At 37.2% G+C, this 26801-nt stretch overlaps 1 protein-coding gene across 2 annotated transcripts; it reads right to left on the reverse strand.

The window, feature by feature from the left end:
- On the reverse strand, nt 1-23439 carry WTAP (Wilms tumor 1 associated protein). Of its 2 annotated transcripts, none has more exons than XM_009325485.1 (7): nt 23406-23439; nt 23254-23309; nt 15950-16008; nt 14053-14180; nt 8074-8252; nt 3127-3281; nt 1-1224 (listed from the first exon to the last, which is right to left on the reverse strand). In XM_009325485.1, the coding sequence occupies exons 1-7, from the start codon at nt 23433-23435 to the stop codon at nt 641-643; spliced, it is 1191 nt and encodes a 396-aa protein (XP_009323760.1). In that variant the 5' UTR covers nt 23436-23439; the 3' UTR covers nt 1-640. The 2 variants fall into 2 exon arrangements, 1 of the variants encoding a protein (XP_009323760.1); XR_663683.1 differs by having other exon boundaries at nt 725-1224; nt 7517-8252.
- Between the last annotated feature and the right edge of the window lie 3362 nt (nt 23440-26801).

Below are 26801 nucleotides of genomic sequence, written 5' to 3' on the forward strand. Positions count from 1 at the left end.
TTACATTATTAAAAGTTTTTATTTAGGTTTGGTCAGTACAGGTAAGATAATATTGGAGTCACAGAGCAATATGCATAAACAGGATACAACAGTTCTTAAAAACTGAGTAACTATGCACACAATTCATAAACATTCGGTCACCTAAGGAGAAAATGCACAGATGTATGGTGGGAGAAACTGTAATTAACACTGAAACTACTACAGGACTTCTTCATTAAGTCCATCTTTTAGTGATAAAACTACTGTACTGGGCAAACTTGGCAGTCATAAACCCACAGCTATTATGACAAATTTTGAAGGTGGTGCAAGTATAACAGTATGAGTAAGAATGCCCTTACACAGCACAGGTTCTAGATATACACAGATTTGTACAGACATCATTTATGTTATACTTTATGGAAATAATTTCCATTTCAACTTCACATTAACTCATATAAAAATAACTTGAGCTACACAAACATCCTTTTAGCAACATTCAACGTAATTAACTGTTAAAATTTCCAAAGTGGCAGAGGTATTGAAGCAAAAAGAAACCCACGAAAAGGCAAAATTGTGACAAGTATGCACTAATTTAAACGGCTTCTGGACAGTATCCTCTCCCAATTTAAATGACACTGTATAAAAATGTAGCAGAAAAATGTTACAAAACTGAACCCTGCACATTTACACTGGAGTCCAAACCATTCTGGACATGACGAGAACCCACAGTTCTGTTACCTTTCATGCTCACTGTTTTCTCCTCTTGAGGATCATGATTGGAGTCTGTGTCATTTGAGTGGTGAGTGAGAGAGTTTTCACTGCCAGTGGGAGAGTCTACACTTTCATACCCAGTACTGAGTTGGTTTATGTAGCTACCACCTCCTCTACCAGTTCTATCTTCAGAGTGGTTGGACAGCTTATTACCATTCCCTGGAGAAGCCGGGAAGTCATCTTCCGTGCCGCTACCCTCCCTATAAAATCCAGGCCCAGACGTCCGCTGATGGGAGGAGCTACCATTGCTTGGTCCGTTTGCCAGACGGCTGCAGTCTTTACCCACAGCCTCTCCCTGGTCTGTAGGCTCAGAAGATGGAGTCCTGCTGGTACCTGGGTTGGAGGCCTGGGACTGCTGCTGCTGGTACTGCGCCAACTGCTGGCGAGTCTCCTTCAACTGCTGCTGAAGAACTAGAATGGTACTCTGCATACCCTCTACCTCCTCATCAAGCTGGATGATGAAGTCATTCAATTCTATATAAAGAAAACACATTTGTTGCAAATACTTAATAGCCCATATATAGCTTGAATCTCAAGACAAAAAAAATTATAATCCTGTAATTCAACATTTTATGCTGAAATTTTTCAACAGACTATTTTTCAGCCATCAGGTATGCACTGGTTTTGATACTCTGCCTCTGAAGGAGGAAATGCGTAACTATCATCTACGTACTTTCTATACTGCTACTCTATGAGAATATATGAGAAGAAATTAATTTCTGGGCAAGAAAGAAGGGTATTTGGAAAACAGCTCAGTTCCAACAATTAATATTTTGCAAGTAGATCCTCGTGTACCTACTTTTACTCAAGAATAAAACCTTAGCAGTAATACTGTAAAAGTGACCATGAACCACATCTGTATATAATAGATCTGAATAATTGCAAAAGCCTATTCAGTGACAAAAAAAAAGATTTCAGTCACATTTCAAAGGAAATTTCAGCTCTTACTCCTTTAAATCCTGCATAACGGGACACAAAGAGAGACTTTCTTACCAACAAAACTGTTAACTAATTCTGCAGGGTGTTTTATTACTTATGTACCAAGAAAAAGGATTTTACAATTAGATTGCTTTTTGGAGCAAAACAAATTTGACCTGAAAACAGTAGAACACTGAATCCCTTAGTCTTCAATTCAACTGCACCATTGATATGAAGGAGCAAATTAAATGCAAACTTATTATTGTAAAAATTCATAAAATTAGAGTGTTCTTGCTGCTATGGAAAAAAATCATTAGGAAAACTGCTATTGCAGGATTATTATAGTCTTTGTTCATATGGGGAAGAAGCAATAGGGGCTAAGAACACACCTCAGTTCTGGAGCTTACTTTACTATGCTGCATTCAAGAGCAGAAACTCTTTAAAGAATGTCCATGCTTGCTTCAATTATGAACTTGATAAATTTAGATGAAGTGCATTATCTAAACAGTAGTTAAGAAGCCAAAGGGTAACTATTCCAACAACATGTCATTACAGAAAGAATAATTTACCTTAAGAATTCTAGTTATTATGTATTATTTTATACTGCTACTTTCTCAAAAATACGAATGGGGGGGAATCTATCCTTAAAAATATAGGATATGTCATCGACTTAAATAATGACAAATCAAGTCTATGCTATCTTACAGACGTCAGTTGTAAAACAAAAACATACCTAGGTTTCTGTGTCTAAATAGCTCATGTCCCAAGACTTACTGTAATAATCAGATAACCTACTCTGTAACATTCTACCAAAAAGCCACTGATTCTATGCAGAACTCTCAGCTAAAGATTTTGTTAAATTTGCATTTTCCCCTCCATTTAAATTATGCAAGAGGTCAGAGTTTATAGGTAATTTCAATTTAGGTTTACAATGCTGTAAAATTTGGACTGTGAATGCAATAATGAGGTATTTTGGTTCACCTGGGTTACCCAAGCAAAAAAAAAATCTATTTTTATTATACTTAGACATTGTTAAAAAAATTCATTTTTTAAAAATAATTTCAAAATTAGTCAGAGTTAACAAGTAGTATTCTGTTCTCAGTGCATGCTTAGCTTCATGCAATGTTAACAGCTTTCATCTTACCAATTCACCACCAGTGTGTGCAGTCAAAACATTCCCTATTAAACAGCAAGACCTACAGTATGAAATCTGTCAATTTCAAATGCAAACGCTGCATTACTGCTGCTGCAAATCCCACCAGTCCCCCAAAGTTAAGTTTAGGGGTTGTTGTTTTTTTTTTTTTAATTGAGACTACCAGTGAAGACTTACAACTGTCATATTGTACTCAATATTGCTCTTTCATTCTGGCAAAAATGGTTTTACAGTATGTGTATCATCAGGAAATTAAACTAGTAGAAGTGCAAGGCAACTTCCATTTTCTTAAAAAAATCCCTTACCATCCTGACTGCTTTTAAGTTCCTCACTATATTTCTTCTGTAAAGCCAACTCTGCCTCAAGCTGTGCAATACGTCCTTGGGACAGCTGCCTTCCAAGCTCTTGATTCTCCTGGATAAGCATTCGACACTTCGCCATTAACTTTTTGCCTGTTTGGCTGCAAAGGAAAGAGCCATCTATCACAAAGTGAATATAAAACCTTCAGTAATCTTCCTCAATCACAATTACAGACGAAAAGGAGATGCAATTTCTGCATGTCACAATTCAAGGAACATTATGCCTCAACATAATTGTCATAGCAGAAAGTCTCCCTATAGTTACCACGTGCTGTTCCAATGCCAGTTGATCTTCTGTCGCTGTCCCATAAAGTGGAAGGCAAGTTTTATTACTGCAAATACGAATAAGCATATTGTTCTTTTTTTGATACCAACATCTGGATTATCAGTATGCACAATCTTGCATGTGCTAATTCTCAATGGAGTTAAATATTTGATTAAAGATGTGCCTTGTAATTCAAAAGATTAAGTACTGCATAAAAATTACATGTGTAAACTGAATTATAAACAAAAACCTTCTTCATTTATTGTGCTAATAATTAAATTTGGATGAAGAAAAGAAAGTGGCTTGGGGGAAAATACTAAACCCCATATTCGTTTTTCATAGTGACATCCATTATTCTTTAAGAGGCTCAGACATTCTTTTCAATGCTGTCCAGGTACTCTTGCTTAAAAAAGTAGATGTCTATTTTTCAACTCAGCTTATATATTTGACAGTAATGTACACAGTCTGTTTCATGATTTCTACGGTCAGCTTTTCCTAAGCACATCTTGCATGGCAAGGAGAAAGTAAAATGTAGTTAAAAATTGGCAGGAAATTAAGGAAGGAGTATCTTATTAATCTACTTCCTTTAGAATGACAGATTTCAGATCATGAGTAATGATCATTAGGTTGTCCAGTTTCTGAAAGAAATGGGAAACAGGGAGGAAAAAAATATTTTGAACTGACAAGATTTTCTTTACTAAATGGGTAACATCACACATCTTTAATCTTCACGATAAAAATTGCATTGTAAAGCATTATAGGAAGTAGTATGCAAATTAATATATAGGCAATACAGCTGACTCCATAAAAGAGAAAAATTAAAGTCCTTTAAGACTCTTGGTCTGCCAAAGTCAAGATAGCAACCACAAACAGTTCTCCTTTTAACAGCCTCAGCAACATAACGAAGCTGTCCTCTTCTACAGAAGTGTAAGCTCTGCCAAAAAAAACCCCAACCCAAACTTGAACAGGTTTATTGTGAATTCAATGGCAGGATTTGCGTTACTTTTCAAGACCAAGAAGGTCATTTAATTTTTTGTTTGTTTGCTTTTAAACAAGTGACAAAGATTGAAAGAAATTTTCAGGATTAAAAAAGTAGAACAGGAAATTTCTGCTACAATTCACAGCCACGGTTCTCTCCTGCAATCAAAACACCCAACCAAAAGAATTTAAAATAATAATTTCCTTATCAACTACCTTTTAAGCATTCAAGCCTTAGACAACTTTTAAGTTTTGCCAACTCTGCCCCATTTAACATTTTCCGACTGACTCTCCCAAATCTTTCAGATGGGCTGCTCCAGAAGGAATCTGGCTGTGTAAAGTCTTGGATGCCTGAAACTCTGCTAAAGGCAGCAACCTGTTTTCTTTCTTGATGAGATGTCCAATGCCAGGTCCTTGAAGTTTAAATTGTGCTGACCTAATACAGTCCAAGTCGCACACTTAAGATGCAAGTTTCCTTAGAGATGTTCATTCTGTGTAAAGCAGGACCGCTTTGGAGATAACCAATGTCACATATCCCAAAAGTTATTAGGCAGACATGCAATGATATTTAGCCATTTGCAAACTCCTGTTACTGTATTCATCATCACTGCAAGTTGAAGAAGTTCACAGTGCTTAAGTCATTTAATGCTTTCCTCTTCACAAAGCAAGATCAACTGTAGAATTAGCAAGTACCAGTTACCTTGGAATTGGGACAATTTTAGAATCCCATTAATTTCTTCATATTAACTCCTGCCAAAATGTAAAATATTTATTACCTGTATAGAAATTTGCATAGTTACCTATAATGCTATTTCTTCCCATCAAAATTTTTCCAGATGTTCTGAACTAGTATGGCACCAATTAACCTCCCCTTGCAATTTACAAAAAAAGACAACACATGCAAGAATATAAAATCCAGTAACTATTAACTCCTATTAGCTGTAAAACTAAGTTAGGCACTGTTTTCACAAATCCTCTTGAACATATATGCAACAGAACCTGTAAGAATATAAGTGGTTAAATTTCAGAAAAGTAGTGTTTGTTGTACTAGGCTTACTGCAAATGACATTTTTACTAATTTTTCATCCAAGTGTATACGCTCTGTTTAGCGATGGTTGAAATGGCTTAGCATAGCCATTCCTTTGACTATGTGCTCTTTTATTCCTCCCTCCAGACATCAGCAATGATTATGCTGTACACCTTTATCTATGGTGAAGGCCCAGAACTAATACCGCTTAGGGTTGCAGTTAACATGTTACCCCTAAGAACACCAGCTTGGGATCTGAATAGGAGCATCACCTCTTTCAAAAACTGGGTCAGATGCCGTGAAATAAGAGCAGTTGTGTACAAGGATGGACAATTAAAGCAATTAAAAGGGGGGGCAGGATGCAAAGAGAATGAAAAATCCTATAAATGCTTTACGTGAGTCATCATTTCTTTACCTTTCCAGAAATAAAATCAATAAAATCTTAACCCAGTTAATGAAGACAGCCTCAATTATTTACCAGGAAATAACTCTGATTTTCTGTATTCCAGCTACTGCATATACGAATTATGCACATTCACACCCCAACTTAAAATTATATGATGCATAGTAGGGTACGTTGTAGCTACAGAAATAACAAAACTGTCTTTTGATACTTTTGCTTGAAAGAAAGTGGTAAGTTACTTGTCTCTCCTCAGCTGTACACACACATTTAGAGCCTGAGGACTTAAGAAAACAAGCAACCTGTATCTAAATGTATTAAGTAATTTTCTGAACTCCAAGTTAAACAAGCAATCTGCACGGCATGCCTCTATCCGCACATTATAGTGAGCTTTACAAATGGCTTGGTAACACATCAACAATTTATTAATGCAAGTCTTACCTCTGTTTTGATGCTAGATCATTAAAATCTTAGATACTGCTATAGCAAAATCATTCCAGATGTATCACTTTTAAAAAGGTAAAGTTTTTCTGTAGGTTTTTCTTTTGCTGTTAAGTCATTACTCATGCAAAAAAATAGACCTGCGTAAGTACACTACTCTTCGATCCCATATCATCTGAAGCACAAACAGTTAAGATACTTCCAAGTTATAAAAATACGTAATGCCATCTTAATAAAAGTCATCAGAACAGTTAGAATACATCACCTTCTGTGACAGCTGGATGTCTTTTTTTTAATTTAAAACTGAATTTTCTAGGATCAGACTGAGTCATAAAACGTTGCCCAACTGTTTTGAAAATCAAAACCTCAAATTACTAAATAGAACTCAGTTCGCTAAGGAAAAAAAAAAAACACACAAATGCTATACCACATCTGCATTTCGCTTTACACACCTCAGACATGCACTCCCAACTGTCCCAGATCGCTACTCTTACAAGTAACTTGGGACAACAGAACAGAGGCATTAATAGAGTAGCAAAGGCTCCTTTCACTGATTCCACCAAGGAAAATGCATGCATTTAAGTTTTTTGGTTTGTTAAAATACTGACTTTGTTTTCAGAGAACGAGACAATGCAGAAATAACAACCTGTTCAATTCTCGTTCATCCCAGGAGTTTCACAATACAACAGTATAACCAGCAGTGTTCCTTGAACTATATATTACAACTATTTCAAGGCACATTTTATATAGAAGTGCAATACAAAAAAACCCCAGGTGTACAAAGGAATAAAAACACCCCACCAACACTGAAGACAGGTGCCATTGTGTGCCTTCTGTATTGAGCATTTGAGATCAGTTCTTAGTATAGAAGATCAAAAAAGTCTCATTTCTGCATGAAAACATGCAGTAAATACTTATCACAACCAGTTTTTCTTATACATGCTAGTTGTGATCAAATATATATATTGCTTCCAACAATTTTAAACCTGCAATTAGATAGAACGTACATTTTCGTACAGTCCTAATTTTGAGGCATCCACAGTATTACCAACCATCCAGAAAACAGTTCATTATTTAGCAACATTGACTTAAGGCTCCGTGAAGTGCTAGAGAGCCCAAAGGCTAAACAGTCAAATGCGTACACTACCACTGTTGTGATATCAAATAGCACTCTCATGGCTATTCAAAACTGGTTAGCAAGTAAACTCTTTAACGCAAAATTCACCTCATCGAGTTTTGACCCAGCAGTTCAGTGAACAAGCAGGAAGTCCACAGTCTTATTGGCAAAACTGACTTACAGTGTCTCTAAGTCACTAGGCTCAAGGTTAAGAGCGAAGCATATTCCACTTCTACATTTTACGGGAATTTTACATGTTCAATTCATGATTTATAATCTCTAGGTTCTCTCTCCTCCAAACTGTCTGTAGACACAGTGTGCCACAGACTTAAGACTTCTGTTTCTCCCTCTATTTTCTTCAAATAGAACAATTTTGCAAATGTCTACATGTTCTAGAAAAAATTTTTTTTCGAAGATGGCCATTTCTTCAGAATAGTCCGACGCCGTCAGGCCTCTGAAGCAAAGGGGGAGAAAAAAGCTGAAACACAAGGTTCATCTGGTAAGTTTTACATTAAGCATTACAAGCTGGACAGTATAAGAATGTGGCTTTTGCCTCAAAACGTCTGAGTCTTGGTGTGGAAACGAGTACTTGGCTGTCCCACCATAGCATTCTCGTAGTGGGACTGTCAGGGAAGTCTTGACTGGGGAGTATTTGTTTTGTTTACCTATCAGGCGTAAATTTCCAGGCACTCAGTTCATTTTGGGCTTGTTCCAGTTTGTCTTTAGTCTGTTCCAGTTCACCTTTCATTTTTAGGAAAAACAAGTTGATGGCTGGGTCCACCATTGTTGATCGCAGTTGGGCAACACTAGGCTGCTGGACTTGCTTGAGGTACTGAATCTGATTCTGCATAAAATAAGAAAAAAGACTGTTATTTATACAGTATTAAATAAAATCTTGAAGTCATTCAGATACAAATAAAAGTAGTTATTCCAAAGATAACATCAAGGAAGCTTGCCTTCTTTCAACACTAACCTGAAAAAGGCAGGATAAAGATCACTTTTGCCCACCTGCACCCTATCAATGTGCATATTCACCCAATCACCCATACCACCACCTGCCAAGATTAAACTTTCAAGGCCAATTCCCCCCCCCCGCTTCAAATTGTTTTCTACATGTCAGTTTACATTTACCAAAGCAATGATTGGAGCATTATATTTCTCCCTTTCTTTTATATCTGCCTGCACTCTTTTGGGGGGAAAAAAGTATATACGAAGAGTTATCTGCTTAAAACAGATAGCTAGTTTCCATGTAGCTTCAGTGAAAGCTACCGTGGAACAATACAGCTAATACTGACAAGCAATATTTTTAAGCAACTACTAAAAAGTTTTTTACAAACGTCTAAGTTTTTTTGCAAATGCAATAGTCACTTACGATGCAAGTCTGCATATTTTTTTTAAACAAAATAATTTAGAAATATTAACACCAGTTGAACAGATTTTGGTTGGATTTGATTCTCTTGCAATAACCACAACCCAAAAGATTTACAATTTTATAATGTATAAAGCCAGAAGACTTACAATACAATCAAAATTTCAGAAGGAGTAACTGTAAGAGGACTTCTTTTAAATATAGCATTCATTAGTCAAAACTTGGATGTATTTAAATAGGATTAACTTTTTTGAAAGTTTCTTTTATTTTAATCCCATCGCAATAATCTTAAAATGTACTAAACAGTACGTGTTTAGAATCCAGCTAACCACCAAACTCACATCAGCCTACAGACTGTTCGCTCTTAAGTTCAATTTGTTATGCTCCTTGTATCACACATATTTCTTCATCAGCAAGAGGTGAACAAAGTTACAAAAGATTAAAGAAGAAACATTAATTGAAAGTCAGGAGGTTTGCCTCCTGCTGCTCACACAATCTTGCAACCAGACTTGATAGCAACAGCTTCACTGACAAACAGTACAAGGCATCACTGGTAAAGTGGAGGGAGAGTCTCTCTCCACACTTTGCTTTACTTGGGACAAGCAGCACAGTCAAAAGCACTGGCAGTTCAACCATTTTCCTGTCTATACAGTTACTCCGTTACTGGGTCTTTAGACAGCAATGGTGAAGAGAAAGCGTAAGTACAAACATTTAATTTACCTTAAAAACATGCAGTAGTGACCTCAGTCACTTCCTGATTGAGGACAACGTTTTAATTCTTATACTGTGAAGTAGCAACAATTCTTGGATTTTATTTCAACTAAGTGATTTCAAAGTTATTTCAATAACTGAAATATTTCCACTGACTTCACATTAATTTGATATTATCAAAATAAAAATATTTAGCTACTTAGAAAAAAAATTGAAATAACCATCATACTTTAAGTTTTAAATAGACAAACTTTTATGTGTCCAGAAAGAAATATAAAGGGAGTAAAGCACTGCATAAAAATATTTTCAAGAAATAAAGCACTCAAGAACACACCTACAAACACTACTTAGAAATAGGAAGTCCAAATTAAGATTATCCTAACATTTCCTGGATGGCATTTTACCCCCACAGGTCCTTTGCCTCACTGAATGCACAAAATGTTGCTCACTGAATAATGATCTATTTCATTTATTGTTATTGATATATCTTTGCTATCCACTCAACTTTCTGACACTTGCACTACTACAAGTATTTCAACAACCTGCCAATTCTTTGTGAGGGCTAGCACTAGTAGAGGGTGAAACAGCTAGTTTAACAGATGTCTGCACACACACTCCTGCTGGCAACATATTCCAGGAATATAATTATGCTACAGCAACATGGTTCACAACCTATTTTTAGACAGGCATCATTGAGGGGAAAAAAAAAAAAAGACCATGTTCCTTCTCTTACCTAGGCCCAGCTCCCTCCTTCTTCTACTGCCAGCCTAAGAACTGTAACAGATTCCTTGGATCAGTAGCACAAAGAATTGCTGCCACCTGCTCCTCACTCATGCCAGAAGTGCACTTAAAACACTCAAGAGGACCAGCTGATTCTGTCCAATGCCAGTTATTTAAGAGTCTCATTTGGGTATCTCTAGCTCATGCTCCTAGTCCAAGCAGAGAGCACTTGCATAGGTTCCGCACACCACCTCAGCTCTCCTTCCTAAAACAGTCATGTAGAAAGAATTTACTTACTTGAGCTGAACAACCCTTGCTCATTCCCTCCCCAAACTTAAAGACCATTTATTCCTCAAACTCAGGTTTTCTCCATCCCTCCACAAGTGCTGTCTCTAGTTGTAACTCCACAGTTCTCACGTATCAGGCTTTTCATCCACCCAGACCTAGCAACCTTTCCCCAATATGACACACTCCTAAAGCAAGCCCGTACCTCAACCCTTCTGTCTATTTCCTTATTTCATTCTTCTTCCTGAAGTAGCAATAACTTCATCACCACCTCTGCCAGAAACAAAGCTTTATGTAGAAACAGTAGCCAATACCTCACCTGCACTTCCCTAACAGCAGCAACCTCTTTTAGGGGGTTGTTCCTGCTAGAGGGAAGGTAGCTAAAGGCTGCTGCTGACAATAGGGCACGAGGTATTAACACCTAAACATCAACCTAGCCCTTTAGTTAGCCACCCTAAACTACGCAGAATAAGTTTGCAACACCAGTCAGACTCTCAGTAAGCTCCTTGCTCAAAAGAAACCCATATATTCTGCTGCTAGACTTGGCACAGAGCACGAGAGAATGGAACTATGCACTCAACTATCATCTTGTTTCTTCAAAGAGTGCTGAAACAGAATCAGGACAATGATTCTGCTAGTGCTACTTTGACATGCACACCTATACTTTCAAGACGATGACTAATGACTTTTATAAGCTAAAGTATGTTTTGTTGTGTTTTACCTTTTTAGAAGAAGGGTACAAATTAAAACAGCAACTAAGACAAAGTCTATCACACCTTATTTTAAAACAGAGCTAGTATATTTTAACTAGCTTTTTTACATATCAGTAGTCAGAAAACTGACTGCTTATGGTATTTTTAAGTTTTTATCCATTTAAATTTGCAAGACCAGAATGTGGTAAGTTTAAAGTGTAAAACATGTCCCAAAAATACATTAAGAGTAATATGAACAACAAGTATTATATGGTAAATATTCATCTGTAGTTTTCAAGGAACTTGACACCATAGATGCTCAGTCTTTCTAATTAAGATGTGACAGGAAACATTAAAGGCTTACATATAAATAACTGTCACTGGTATATTTTACATGTAAATATGGATTATAAAACATTGTTAACTACGCTAAAAAAGAAAAGTTATTTTGTGGACTAAAAATTAGACATGTCAAAATAACATCATATGGTGAATAGCTTTTGATCATTTATGAAATGATTTAGCAACCTGTATCTTAGCTTTGCATCTCATCAAATATGATTTATTTTGCTACTGTTACTTTACTGGAAAAATACTATCTAATAATACAAAGCCAAGCAGTCCTCCAGGACTTCTTGAAACTATGTGCATTTCAACTTGGAAACACTTTAAGGTGCCAACGTCTCCATTACAGCTTTTACCTCCCTCCTTCCAGGATGCATCTTCCTACCTCCATGCATTATGGAGGAGATTACACCCTTGATGTTATTCACGCGTCAAGACCTGGAAAAATAAAAGCCACTTGGGGTGTGTGGGTGTTTCGTTTTTGTTTCTTTTTCAGAGGTTGGCGGCACCCCCCCCCCCTTTTTTTAAGTACACTGAAATTAACAAAAGCTCTTCAGAAGTTCTTCTAAACAGATGTTCTGGAAAGCCTATGCATCACAGCTATAGACATCTATAACAAAGTGCAGCCACAAATGCTATAGTCTTCATGATCTTGTCAAAATTCATAGTCTTAAATACTTGGAATTTTTGTCTAACTCATTCTTTTAGAAATAGGGAGGAAGAAAGGTGAAAATAGTACACACAAATTTGGTTTTGATGAAAAATTTATCTTTCTTTTTATTTTTTTAGTATTTATTGTTCCAGCTATATGCTCAGAAGTTCAAAAGAAAAAAGCTCTTATTACTGCTGTTCCTCACAGCAGAATTTATCAGTAAAACTAACAAGAGAAGCAGGATCAATATAGTAGTCTTACTACTAGGGAAGTGTTGCGGTATAGTACCAGAACAGATCTTCATTAGCATCCTGGGCTGCATTAGGAGGAGTGCTGCCAGCAGGTCGAGGGAGGTGATCCTTCCCCTCCACTTGGCCCTGGTGAGACATCTGGAGTACTGGGTCCAGTGCTGGGCTCCCCAGTACAAGAGAGACATGGACATATTAGGGCGAGGCCGACGAAGGGCCATGAAGATGATTAAGGGGTTAGAGCATCTGACACACAGCAGAGGCTGAGAGCACTAGGGCTGTTCAGCCTGGAGAAGAGAAGGCTCAGGGGGATCTTATCAGTGTGCATAAATACCTGATGGGGGGAGCAAAGAAGGCGGAGCCAGGCTCTTCTCAGTGGTGCCCACTGAAAGCACAGAAGGCAATGGGCACAAATTGAAACACAGGGAATTCCACTTAAACATAAGAAAATGCTTTTTGCTGTGAGGGTGGTTGAACACTGGCACAGGTCACGCAGGGAGGTTTTGGAGTCTCCATTCTAGGAGACGCTCAAAACCCGACTGTGCACAGTCCCTTCCAACCTCAGTGATTCTGTGATTCGTTTTTTGCCACTGCAAAGTAAGCTTTACCCCCTCATTTTTTCTTTTCATACCAGTGCTCACTACAAACTAAAGTCATCTTATGGTCTTAAGAGCAGTGAAAATAACGTGTACAGAGTTAAGCGTCACACTACTATACCTGACAGCTCTGAAAACCTATAGGAAAAAAGAAAGGAAGGCTAAAAGAAAATAACAGAGGAAAGCTACAATACTAGTTATTAGTTTTGCACAGAGCTTGTGTTTTTTGTAAAAGAAGCTCTCAGGAGTACGTTACATAAGCTAGCAATAAGAAGCTTTTTACAATCTTCTCTCAGGAACTGCCAAATTAAAGCAATAGGTGAAAATTATGTTAAGAAGGTAATAAAAAAAAAATTAAAAGTGGTAGAAGATAGTTTCAAAAAAACCAAAACCAAACAGAAGAAAACAAAGTTACAGAAAACCCACAGAAATAAAGGAGAGAGAAACAGAAACAACAATAAAGATATTCAGTACAAAGAACATTAGAAACCCCGAGAAGCAGATCTGCCAAGTTTCAAAAGAACTCCCTCTGAAAAAGTCAGCAGCTCTTTCCCCTACCTAGCCAAATGGATGCAGAAGCTTACAAATACCTTGTTATCCAAATCCAACGTAAATATCAGCCTAAAACCTCCTAAATGGAACCCAGTAAACTCAATCTTATTCTTACATTTCAATTTGTTCCTGCACCCAGTGATAAGCCAGAGGTAACATTTTTGGTAAATATGCACAGTTGATAGATGCTAGAAGAAAGTAAGCACAGCTCATGCAAGAATTAGCTTGGTTCTGAGGCAAAAGTCTTTCCAAGCACAACTGCTGCTGAAAATCAACTGAAATAACTAATATTAAAAAAGCAAACTTTAAGAAATAATCTTTGCAAATTCAGTGAAAGTTTAAGTGCCCTGCCATTTCTTCAAGCACAGAAAAAGGTATGCTATAGTTATACGAAAAACATAGCTCATGGGTACTGGCTCAAATGCTGATATATCTGTAACAGTCTGAAAACACTTATCCTCTCTAAATACTTACAGTACACTCTTGCATCTCCTGTTCCTTAGTTGCCAGCCTCATCACCAGAATATTTTCTCTTCGGGCAGACTCTTGCTGTTGCTGTTTCAACTTCTCTTCAGACTCTCTCAACCCCGTCACATCATTAGCTAATACAAGTAATAAAACACAAAAAGCATGTTTTATAGCATCGTCTCACGAACAGTTTTTAAAGACAGCTAGAAGAATCTGAAAACAAAATTGATAAACAGCAAAAGAGCTAAATAAATAAGCATGACTATAATAAGCATAAATAAGAAAAATCAAAGTATCATTAAGTATTAGAAAAGCTTGACAACAGTTGGTTTTAAATACATCTTTCTGATCCTTCTTAAGACTTAAAGTTTTGAAAATGTTTCCATGTTTATATAGGAATTAACTTTTAAATTGCTTGCTTAACCAACCACTACTGGTAGTAGTCTTGGGAAGTTGGGACTGTCCTGCTATCTATAAGAAATGCTGAGACCAGGGGAGGGGAGGGGGGAAAGTCTACACTCTGGCAAAAAGTGATCCTCAGTCTGTAAAACAGTGCCATTTGTGATCAATCCTCAAACTGGTCTCAACACTCCATGAGTGAGTACACAGTAAGACATCAGAGAACTTCAGAAACGGCAGTTCAGCTACAACTAGAAGAATTCTTCTGATCTATGAACATTTACGGAAGTTTATTTATGAAATATGAGAGAAAGCAGCACAGCACATTTCCAAATCACTCAAACAGGAACACGTGCAAGCAGCCTGATACAAACAGTATACATTCACCCTGCTACTTGTCACGTATAAAATAATGGACAGTTGGAATAATTAAGCTTTTTATTTTTTTCAATTACTTGAGAATGATCGCCTGTAAATTTAAACTAAGACCATCACAAAATTGCTTCAGGACAATTATTTCTAAATAATTCTTTGCAGATAATTCAATAATGCTGATTATTACAACCTGTATTAGAGTTTCCAAAATTGAGAAACTGGGAACATTAAAACAATTTATTTATCTGTCTATGTTAGGATAGTTTGAGATTAGAATTAAATCAACTGCTTACATTTGCTATATTTCAGTCTCTCCAAAACTCAAACATTACGGGGCAGCAGTAGAAGAGGGATGTAACAGAGAGAGGGTATCTGTTCGGACTGACAGAAAAAACCTTCAAACTCAGTGGTACTAAGTCTTTAAGTATTTAGACTGAAAAGGTGAGCGAAAACAGGAAAGAGCCCATCTCTAGCTGCCAACGATTTTTAAAAATGACTTGGGATTGGTGATTCAGTCACTTCCAAAATGTATCCAGCTTTTCTCATTTGAGAGTAGGATGTTTCTCCTATATTCTCTTTTGAAAGACTGAAGTACAGACCAAGTTTTAAAGACCACGTAAGATTGAAATTCAAATAGTTAATTTGCCTAATCACATCAAACATTACTTGGGGACTCATTTTAGACCTTCACCTCTACAAACTATTCCCCCTCCCATGTGGTTTACAATCCTGTAAGACTACTGAAGGCATAAACATTCATGGAGTATTTTGGTAGAGGATAACGTCTCCTTTCTGATGGAAAAGTCATGAAAATACACCTATTTATGGGGTTATGTCTTGGGACTTTTTTTTCCCCCAAGCAGTCTGGGTACAGAAGATCCTACACATGCAAAAATAGACTTTTTAGAAGATGTGTAAGATCTGCAAAGGAAGGTGAGTCTGAGAAAGTTGGGAAAGGCTGAAAACTTACAGTAGAGAAAACAAGGACTTTTTTTTCTGACAAGTAACTGACATATAGATTATTATCTCTTCTTCCTAACAGTTTTAGAAAGCACAGACATTACTTGAACACTCTGCTTTATACAAACATACAAGCAACTTGTACCATTTTGAAACTTGGCTAACTTACAATTAAGGTCTGTGTACTTGCCCTCCAGAGCTTGCACGTATGCTTCATACTGTTTCCACCTATTGCAGAGACGAAGAGAAAAAAAAAAGTTTTCTGAGGCTCAGTTTATTAAATCAAGGCATCCCATTCCTAAACTTTCAGAGTATACATTTATACCATAATCAGAAAATGTGAAGAAGGAATTACACAATTGCATAAAAGTCAATTCCAGTTTTAAAAATGGGGCTTTTAATCATGGAAATAGTTAAATCCACTTTGCGTCTCAAAAGGATGAAAAGGTAGCTGTGCATCACAATACTCGAAATTGACATCTGAAAACTTAGTGTAACATTTTGGACAAACATTGGGATCAAACACTTATTACTTAGTTATCTGTGTAAAGCACCTAAGATACATCTCATTCTCAAAGCAGAACAATTCAAACAAAATTCTGTAACAGAAACCATAATACAAAGACAACATTAAATCTGTTACCAAGCAAACAAGACAGCAAGCAGAAGTGTATTACAATACACTAGAATTCGCAGTCTAGGTTAAGTAGTTAACCAGCTCATTCAAAGCAAGACCATACTCTGATTATATTCATCAACCAGAAGCCAAACAGTTTAATAACTCTTTGAAGGCACGTTATTCAAGCAATTCATCCACAATCAGAAAACCTCACACTTAAAAACAGCATTGCATTTGACACAAACCATCAAATCAGTAGCAAATAAAGTCTGCAGTAAAACTTAGCATGACATGCCTTACCAACAAAGTTCACAGGATGATGGTTTTTTTTTTTGGGGGGGGTGTGTTTGTTTTTAAAGAAGTACTCTGCTTCTACCTATGTGTCTTCCTCACAATGGTACAATTCCACATTATGAAACAAATTCATCTAACAGCTTACCACTACAAAAGGTGAAGGTTTCTGTTCCCTCCTCCCAACCACCCTTTCTCCCTGCCACCTATTTTATGCCAGACTCAACATAACTGCTCCATTTTAACTCCTTAACCTACAACACCACTACCTCAATCAAAACCATAAAATCTAACTCTAGATCATTTTTGACCATTTAGTGGATTCAAACGGCTTGTAAAAGGATCTAAAAAGCATCAGCTCTGTAACAGCAAGTGAGATCACATCACTGGCAAAAGCAAATTAAGCACAAGATGTCTTCCTCCTAGCAGCAACAAAATTTTGCATCTCTCCAACTGAACGTGAAATCAACATGAATTACTCTCTTAGGCCTCTGAGCAACCTGATCCAGTTGAAGATGTCCCTGCCCACGACAGGGGGGTTGGACTAGATGACCCTTTAAAGGTCCCTTCCAACCCAAACTATTCTATGATTCTACGCTCTGTAGAAGAGAGCAGTTGTGTTGCCACTTAACCCCTAACCTTATGTCTCTGCTCTAAAAGGAACATTGTTAGAAACAAAAGTTTCACCATTTGATCACTAAAAGTTTATGTTAGTTCAGGAGATTTCAATTCCCCAAAAGTAAAACTGAAACAGCCTACTAAATAGCAAGCCCAGAAAGAAAGAACCTCATTTTTACATGAAAGAATTACATGAAATAAAAGAATTGGTCTTCAAATACAGCTGCACGATTACTTGACTTCTAAGTTACATCTCACAGCCTAAAAACAGTAATTCTGTCAAAATCGTGACACACACACACAGACACCCCCCCCCATAATAGGAGCTATACAAAGAGCAAATGAAATGAAGACCTGAAACACAAGTTAAGTAAACATGAGAGACCACCACTGGAAAACAAGAAACCACATAGCCCGCGGTCTACCAAGAATGTCAGAGATAATACCTCCAAGTCACCTCTCAACAACTGCTAGTATTTAAGCAAGAACTGAATTACTGGAAAAGAAAACCCAGAGTGCACTGGGCCATGTCACAGACTTTTCAAATCATGTGCCTGCCAACTCTTCTAGAAACATGACCCTTCAGGCATAGTGTTTTGTCAAAAACCTGGTGAAGACTGTTGCTGTTCATCTTCAAGCAAGTTTACGAAATTGTACAGAATAAACTTGTGATCACCACACTGACATACTCAGAGAACTCTTCAATCAAGCCATGAATTTTAAACTTAAACTTTTTCTATCACAGTAGCTTTAATTTCACACATGCAGTGTCTCAATTTTGCTACAACTATAGAAGATCTCAGACACAATTTTCTCTTCTAGCAATTGATCTGGTTTTCACCTCAGTTCAGGCAAACCAGAAAGCTAGCAACTACAGAGACAAAAATCAGAAGCAGGCTTATTTCATGCAATTAGATTAAAAAAACCCCAACAACATTAAAACAGACAATCGAGTAGACTAAAAGCATCAAAACAAAAAGTGAAACAATTAAAGTTTAAAAAAAAAAACATTAATGAAGTAGACCATTCTTATAAATAACTTCGGCTCAGGAAAATAAGCAAATATATGGGTAGGCCCTTACTGAAAGGGGACTGATTCCTTTTCAATCAAACTTGCTGTTGTGATTCTTCATCTGATATGTATGTATTTTTGTAGCGATCTCAGTAATCCTGGGGACTAACATGTCAAAATATTTACCAAATATATCAACAAGACATTTCAAGAACATTAATGAAACCAAGTTAAAGGAAGAAAAACAAAGATTTTCTTTTTTTATATATATATATACACACACACACTTTGACTAGTTTTAGGTATTTTAAAAACAGTCTTGTGATGGCCCTGATAATTTAGTTTTCACTTAAGTGTCTATTAACTGACTTAAGACTTTAAACACCTTTTATAATGTCTAAGTTCTTGTCTTATCTTGTAGTAACTTTTGTTGTTCACTGCCTTTAAGAATCTATTTTCCTAAATACTGTCTTTCCAGCTTATTTCACTCTGATAATTTTCCCTTATTTACAGTAGTAGCACAGATCATTAACAGAGGGAATTAAAGTGGAATTCTGATCTTTGAGAAGCTGAAGTTGTAGCTTCTTAAGTTATGCAGAAGAAAAAAAGGAAAGTAAGGACCTATGACAAAATAAAGCCTTTTAAAAAAATGAGGATGCTGAAGATCATTGACAGTATTTTTAGTGCTCCAACTCTGAACACTGTTAACTCCTATCTTTTTATTCCTTCTTCTCTGTTTATTATGTCTACGCTGTTAGAGAAGACCAGATGATGCTATGATCAAACAGGACAGGTGTAAAACTATTTCTAGGTCTCAAATGACTACATGAGTTGTGTTTGAGTCTGTAACACCATTCTCACAGAATGAACGATTCTCACAGAAAATCTGTTTTTACCTGAACAATAGAAGGGCAGTATTTCCAGATGCACAACTTTGGTCTTACATTGTACAACTGAATCTCCATGCACAACAGTTAATTCTATACTTTTTTCAGTAATATGGGCTTCCAGCTGCTGATACGCAAGGCTGAGCCTGCATTCCCATTACATGAATCTTATATGCTAAGTTTTCACACAGAGCTTGAAAGAGGTGACAAGGACAGCAAGTTTGTGGAGTGTTGTAATGATGCCTTTGCGCAGCGATGGAATCTCAGCCATGCCATGTTGAAACTAGACAGCAGAAGCTGAGGCTAATATAGCAGCGGATGCAGCATCACCTAGAAATCCCAGCTACCAAGCACAACTCCAGTACAGTCCAAGGGTTCAGAGCTACAAGTTTAAAAAAAAAGGCAAGTATGATCTGAAGCCTCCAATAGGCCGTACTGCTATCAGGAAACAGAAAAAGTCAACTCATGGATGTCACCATATGCCACGGAGTAGGTCTTTATTTCAGATCCAGTTAGAAATTTTAATGCAAACTGTATCCAGAAATACTGTAATTCTCTGCATAAAAACATGCAACTTCCCCATAAGACACCAGAACACATTAAAGATCTCTGATAAATTATGGAAGTTTCTATATAAATAGCATTCCTAGAAATTACATACTTCAAACATATTCCGGCTAGCTCATATTACAGCTTCTTCAGGGAGAAGATTTTTGACCCTAAATACATTCTAAAGTTCAGTAAAAGAAACATGTTCCAAAAAATCAGTAGTGATACAAACAGAAATATTCCCCCTCCCACCCCTCAAATTATGTCAGAATTAAAATTTGAAGACTGCTACTAACACATCTTCAGCTACAGGAGGAAAGCATTTCCCTCTGGGAAACTTTTTTGCCTTACTTGAAGATGTATCCCTTCTACCAGGTTTCATCTCCACATAATACCTGCATTAGTTTAAACTTTTTTAGTAGACATAGGTAAAATCAACACTTACAGTGACATAAAAGTCCAGTTTTCAGTTAACCTGTTTAAGAATTTGCACACAGTTGCAAAAGCTTCTTTAAATAAACCAGTGATTTATAGGAACTCGCTGGCTAGACCTTAAGTCTGAAGCCTTTCTTCCCCAGATCCAAGAAAGAGATAGTTCTCTAAGTAACCTGAGATGCATTGGTTTAAGCAAGCGTGAGAGTTGCCTTGACCGCCTTGCCCCATATTGCCCCTTCTGGTACATCTGTAGGGGACTCAGGCAGCTCATCAGTGAACTCGAGTGGGGAAAAAGACAAAGGCTAAAAGCCAGCTTTTTTCTCCAATCAGTTTGGTTTCACTCAATGTTGGCTCTTGATCTGCTTAGTAGTTCACGTCAGTAATCTGATGGCTAAACAGTGACAATCTGAAGAGCCTCACTAACGTGCTACTTGGAAAGGCACTAAAGAACAGAGAGCTGTACACAGAACTAGGAATCCGATTTACATTCAAGGGGTCACAGTCTCACAAGAACTGGAAGATAATTGGGCATTATGTAGGTTAGTTAATTCCCTTCATTCTCTAAAAATATTAAGCAGACTTTAAGACGCCATGGCTTCAAAATACCTCCATAAATACCACTATTTTTCTTGGGGCACCCATTTTTTATGCTGAGCTTTCGGGTTCACTTTTTCCAAGAATAAATGATAAGCACTTAGGGGGTAGGCCACACACAACATTGCACCTAAGCCATTCCAAAAGTGACTTGAAGTTCATGTTGATTGAAGTTCAGTAAAAGCACTGAACTTCAGTGTAAACTCAGAACTGCTTGTGTAAATCAGGGTGCTTCAATGTTTTACGTACCAACCACTAGGCTAAACGATCAGGGCAATACTGATCAGATTTTTAGCTATGATCCACAGAGTGCTTTTTTATCATGTTCCTGGCTCTTCTTTCTTCACAGAAGCTCCTACACAGTCAAGCTAAGTGGCTGCTGCATTAAAAAGGGGAGGGGAAAGATGAAGGAGATGAGTCCACAGCAACAAGCAATGAGGCAAGCCTACACTGAAAGGCTTCTTGTTGATCCTGCTCACTTTTAGTCAACAGAAGTCAAAGTGAGCAAACCTACATTATGTACTTCATGGAAAAGAACAGTGAAATTGGGATTCATGGCACAGGAGCTGACAAAAAAGAATTAATATTTTCTACATATGTATTTCATCAGTGCAATTGTACAGCAATGATAATATATTACCTAAAAGGCCAAAAGCAGGTAACACATGCCTGTATCTTAAAAAGCATTTGTCCCACCAAAACACGGACCCAAGAAATGCATTCCAAATCTTAATTTAAAACAATCCAGTAGTGGTCAACACATGCTTTGCTATGTCTGAAAGTAGTAGAGATGCCTTTGATTAAAATACGATACACATATAATAGTGTTATATTTTATTCCAACCTATATATGAAGCCAGCAGTTAGTGTTTACGTGAAACCACAATTAAAGGTGAACTTACTATAACTCCATTAAATATACACCCCATTCAAAGAAAAAACAGTGTTCGTACGACTGCTTAATGCAAACAAATAAAATGGACACGGCCAAAACGGCATTTAAGTTTCCACTTCTGGGTATAATGGACAGTTACTCTCCTTAAATCCATCAAGTGGCCTTTTTGAGAGCAGAAGTTGCTTTGTCTACACTAAGAAGATTCGATAGCAACACAGCTGTCATTAGCAAATTCCCTCCTGTCTCTTCATTAACACAGTTTAGCTGCTGACGTACTTCACCTCCCTTGGGTGTATTCCATCACACTCACTTGAATATATGCTGGAAATGGATCTCTTCTATGGTAGCAACTAGTCATTGCAAGTTACAGAAACTGATTACAATTGGAAGCCTTTTTTTGTTTTCACACTATCAATCAGAAAGCAAGTTGCACAGAATCTACGCTTTGGTACTTTGACAGGAATTTTACAGCTGAAGTAAGGGCGTAGCTTTACAGACTTAGAAGTTTGCTATTCCCGGGGATAATCTTGAGTACAGGAACTTTGCTGAAAAGGTTCACAAGGCCTAAACCACTCAGCAGCAAAGCAGCACTTTTTCCTACTGTTTAAATACATTATCCTTTACTACCCAAAAGACTAGATACTCGGAGGAAGCCAGAAACCAGCTTTAAACATATGGAGCCAGACTATGTTGACTCCCCTGGAAAGAACTGTCACCCCAGAAGTAGCTGGCAGGATAGTTTGCCCAGAAGAGGGAGTAGCTGATCATATACATCAAGTGTTGCACTTGTATCCATGTTTCTACAGGTTAGTCTTTGTTCTATGAAATAGCAATATTTAACTTGCAAGACCCTAATAATGCTAATAACTTACAGTGTACAAAAAGCCAAGAGCTGAAGTTTACCAAAATGCACACACAAACTACTCCAGCAGATAAACAGATGACCCACAGAGCCTAGTCTAGTTAGCTCCTTGTTTACAAATCAGGAAATTCAGGTATACAGAGACAAGTGGCTTGGGTCAGTTTCTTTAAGCAGGTGGTCTGTGCGACAGGATTGCCCACCATATTTTCCATGGTGACACTTAGCCTTCTAAAAGGTGAAAAAGATGGCCAGGCTCTTCTTTATGCAAGTTCTAGGCGATGAAAACTTCATTTTAACATTTGACTGTTAATATTTGAACATGCTGAGAAGACCACGCAGACTAAGAAAACCTAAAATTTATTGTAGGAGTAAGGAGTTGACATTTTTCTGATGTTTAAAAATAGCTTGCTATCTAGCAAGGAATGCAAGCAACCGTATCTTTGAAAGTTACAAGTGAAGAAAAAAAACTCCTACTCATGTATTGCAAAACATTGTTCAGGATTTTGTCTCTTTGGAAAAAGCATTTCCCCCCCAAACTATATATAAAAATATTTGAGCCAAGATGAGAACTTTACAAAAGAGATGTAACATGAAAAGGATAAAATAGTTTTTCAGAACAAGGATACTAAAAACAATGGAAGGGGGAGGTCACACATCTTCCATTAAAAGTTCACTAAAATGCTGAGATGGAAAAACTGCTTTTTACTTTACCTTAGGATAAGCTCGTCTCTAGGTAAAACCTTAAAATCTGCTTCACTAAGGCGAACCTATGGAGCAAAAGGAAAAGCACAACTTATCAAGCTGTCATGATTACCTGGGGGGGGAAGACAGGAGGGGAAGTCACAAGTAATTTTTAAACATACCTTCTTTGGGAGAGGTTCTTCATTCGTCATTGTGAACTCTGAAGGGGGAGGGAAAAAAAAAAGGGGGTTTTAATTAATGTAGTTACTAGTGTACATGAAATACTGAACAAGTCAGAAACTTGTACTTCTAGCTTTTTTTTTAATTTGCAATATTAGACTACTGAAATATTGGTTCCACACAATGCAGAGCCAGAGCACAAAACAACAGTATGACAAGTTTGCTGCGGTAATCTAGATAACGAAGTCAACAGATGCATTCTTTCCAAAAGTTAACCAAAACTGTCTTTAGATGTCTATAAAGCCTACCAGTAATCAATTCCTCCTATTTAACTAGGCAAAGCCACCCAACTTTGTCCACATTTGTTTACATCAAACTGACATTTCCTATGTGCCTACATCTATTTAACATTGTATTTTACACGGTAGAGGACAATCAGGGTCTGAGGAAAGCTATTTATACTACTACTTCAGTTTCTCTTTGGAATAAAAGTAAATGATTTGTGAACACTACCACTAATGTTTGGCTTCATTATAACATTCTTCCAAGTACTTATTCTTCTACTTTTAAGATTCTGATGAACAGGAGTATTAAGCAGTTATTTTAAACCCCTTGTGAGTCTTTTTAGGAAAAAGTTAAGATGTCAAATAAATGGCTTGGATACACCATCAAATTCAATCCCTCTTGTGCGTATGTAGCATAATAGGATTGCATTGTGCTAGGTTAAAAATTCACACTTCCTTGAGTTACAGGACATGCTTCCTTACCTCAAAAGGATAATACATAGTATTTTCTACAACTATGATTATATCAAAAAATATTGAGTCTGCAAAGATTATAAGCATACAAGTAACAACGAATGCAAGGCTTGCTAGAGGCATGCATCTTTGCAATATGCTTTCCAACAGAAAGGTTGCATATAATATTAAGATTCAACAAGCTTGTAAAGCTGCTGCAATGCACGTATACCGGGGAAAGGATGTGTCAACTCCGTGGTTGTGAACATTTAGCTTCACAAAAACAATGCTCTTAAGTAGTTAAAAAAATATTTTATTTTCTCAAGGACTTTTACAGACTACCTTAGGTATTTTCACACCACCACCCAATGAACTAATTTAACTTTTCCAAATCCTAAGACAAACAAATCCTAAAATTGTTTGTCAAGATGACAAACAAATACACACCAAATGAAGTAGAGCCTCTTCAACCTACACTAACCATTGACAAATACACAGCACTCTACTAAACAAGGCCCTGGTTAAGAAAAACAAAAAACCACACACACACCCCCAAAAACAAACAAAAAACCCCACACCAAGTACAGTGCACGGATGAAAACAACTTCCAAGCCTTTCATAAAATAAAAGCTGACACTAGAACCCACGGAAAGGTTTCCAAAAACATTCACTTGAAGCATCTCACCGATGAATGGCAGCTTCCTGTTCCTAGTCTTAGTAACACGCAGACACTTAAGTACCTCCCTAGCCTAAGAAGTCCCCCCCCACCACCACCTTCCCTCTCGCACACAAGAAGTTACTCAAGCATTTTGCTTTTAACTTCTGGGTGCAGCTCCTTATTTGAGACTGTTTTATCAAAAACATACTTTAAATATATTCAAGGATAAGAGGCTATCAATATAAACTGCCGGTGCCCAACTCAGTCATCCAAAATAACACAGAGTAACTTGAGATCACAGGGGGAATGCTTGTGCCCCCTGTGTTTAGGTTGCCCACCTCTTCCACTATAATTTTCCTGAAGATTTTTAGAATCTTTTAACTCCTTCAGTGTTTGGAAGTAGTCTTGAAGATCTCAGCAAGATTTAAGTCCTTGACAGAGAGAAACATGCTTTTCAGACGTCCCACAGAACAGCTAACACAGATTTAACTGTGCACAGATGATGTCAAGTCATTATTTGTGTGTTCCTCAGAAAAGTACCAGAAGCATACATACAGATACCAAAAAAGGTGAGTTTCCCCAAAGACTTGGCTTGTGAATCCTGCAGCAGCATACAACAACTATAAACGCTTGGTTGCTGCCACAATCATGACTGAAAGAAACCAAAGGCTGATGCTCCATCTAAGGGTAGTCTACCTCGTATCTCCAGGCTTCGCACAAGGTTCCATCATCCAGTTCTCTACAGCAGCACCAGACCTGGCTACTCTAACCTCTACGCCCAGCACACCACCATTTACAAAGCCATCTCTTGCTTTCAGATGAGTATGAAAGTGCTAAAGACTGAGGTTACAGGCCACTGCATTACATAAGTTAATGTCTTACTGCCACCTATTATCACTTGTAGTGATAGAACACTTAAAAAAACCACGCTAGCTAAAAATATTCTACAGGTTATTTTGGAAAAGCTAGGTTGATCACATCTACAGATAAACACTAGCACTCTTTCTGTATGTGTGAATTTCACCTCACTACTCCCATGCAACAACTTTTTTTGGGCACCTACAGTAACTTACCAAAAGCTTAAGAATTTATTACTGCTATATATTTCTACCATTGTGCTCAGTGTTTTCTCAGAAACGTTAAGAGCATCAGGCTGACTACATCAGTGGTCAGTGATTTGCCTTAGCTTTCTGTTCAGATGAATTTGTATGCTACAGACAGTAACATTACAACATTCTTTGAATTTAATACAGTAACTTTTAAAGTACTTGTGCAGCAAGAGGTCCTTCTCATCACTTGGCTCTCCTCTAAAAGAGGAGATCTCTCTCCTATGCAGATGAGAAATATTTTGCAAGACCATGATGAAGTGCCATTTTCTACATTAAAAAGAACCAGCAAAAACAACATTCCTGTATAACTGACTGGAATTAACACAATTATATTTTGTGATTTATATGATGATTTATATGATGAACAGCTTAACTGTACTATCCTAACTAAACACTTTCATGACTTTGGGGAAACGATGGCTGCTACACGCCACTCCTTCTGCATATCTGCTCCTGGCAACGAGCAATATAAAACCATATTCCATACTTAAAATAACATTGTCATGAGCACTGAAAGAATTTTTATGTAATCTCAGTGTTTTAGGCTTTTATGGCACTTCAAATATTAAGAGTGCTGAAATGGGGAAAGTGCATTTTAATTTTGGGAACTCCAGTAGCCTGTACACCTTTTACTACTATGTTTAGGAAACAGAGGATTTAAGGATTAAAAAAACCCCTAAGAAACAAAAGTAATTAAATAACATCAGGTACGCTGCTTTACTAGTTACACCTGAAGTAACTGGCAGTTATTTTTAACGATGTGAAAGAGAGTTCCTCGGGGAAAATCCCGGCATAGGCTCCAGGCCCCCTAAGTATGAAAAAAAGCTTCAAAATAACACTCTTGACCGGGCAGTCTTCCCATTCGCCTCAGCAACCGCGCTCTGAAGCCGGGTC

The sequence above is a fragment of the Pygoscelis adeliae genome, unplaced genomic scaffold, assembly GCF_000699105.1.
Source record: "Pygoscelis adeliae isolate BGI_AS28 unplaced genomic scaffold, ASM69910v1 Scaffold300, whole genome shotgun sequence".
NCBI classification, from domain to species: Eukaryota; Metazoa; Chordata; class Aves; order Sphenisciformes; family Spheniscidae; genus Pygoscelis; species Pygoscelis adeliae.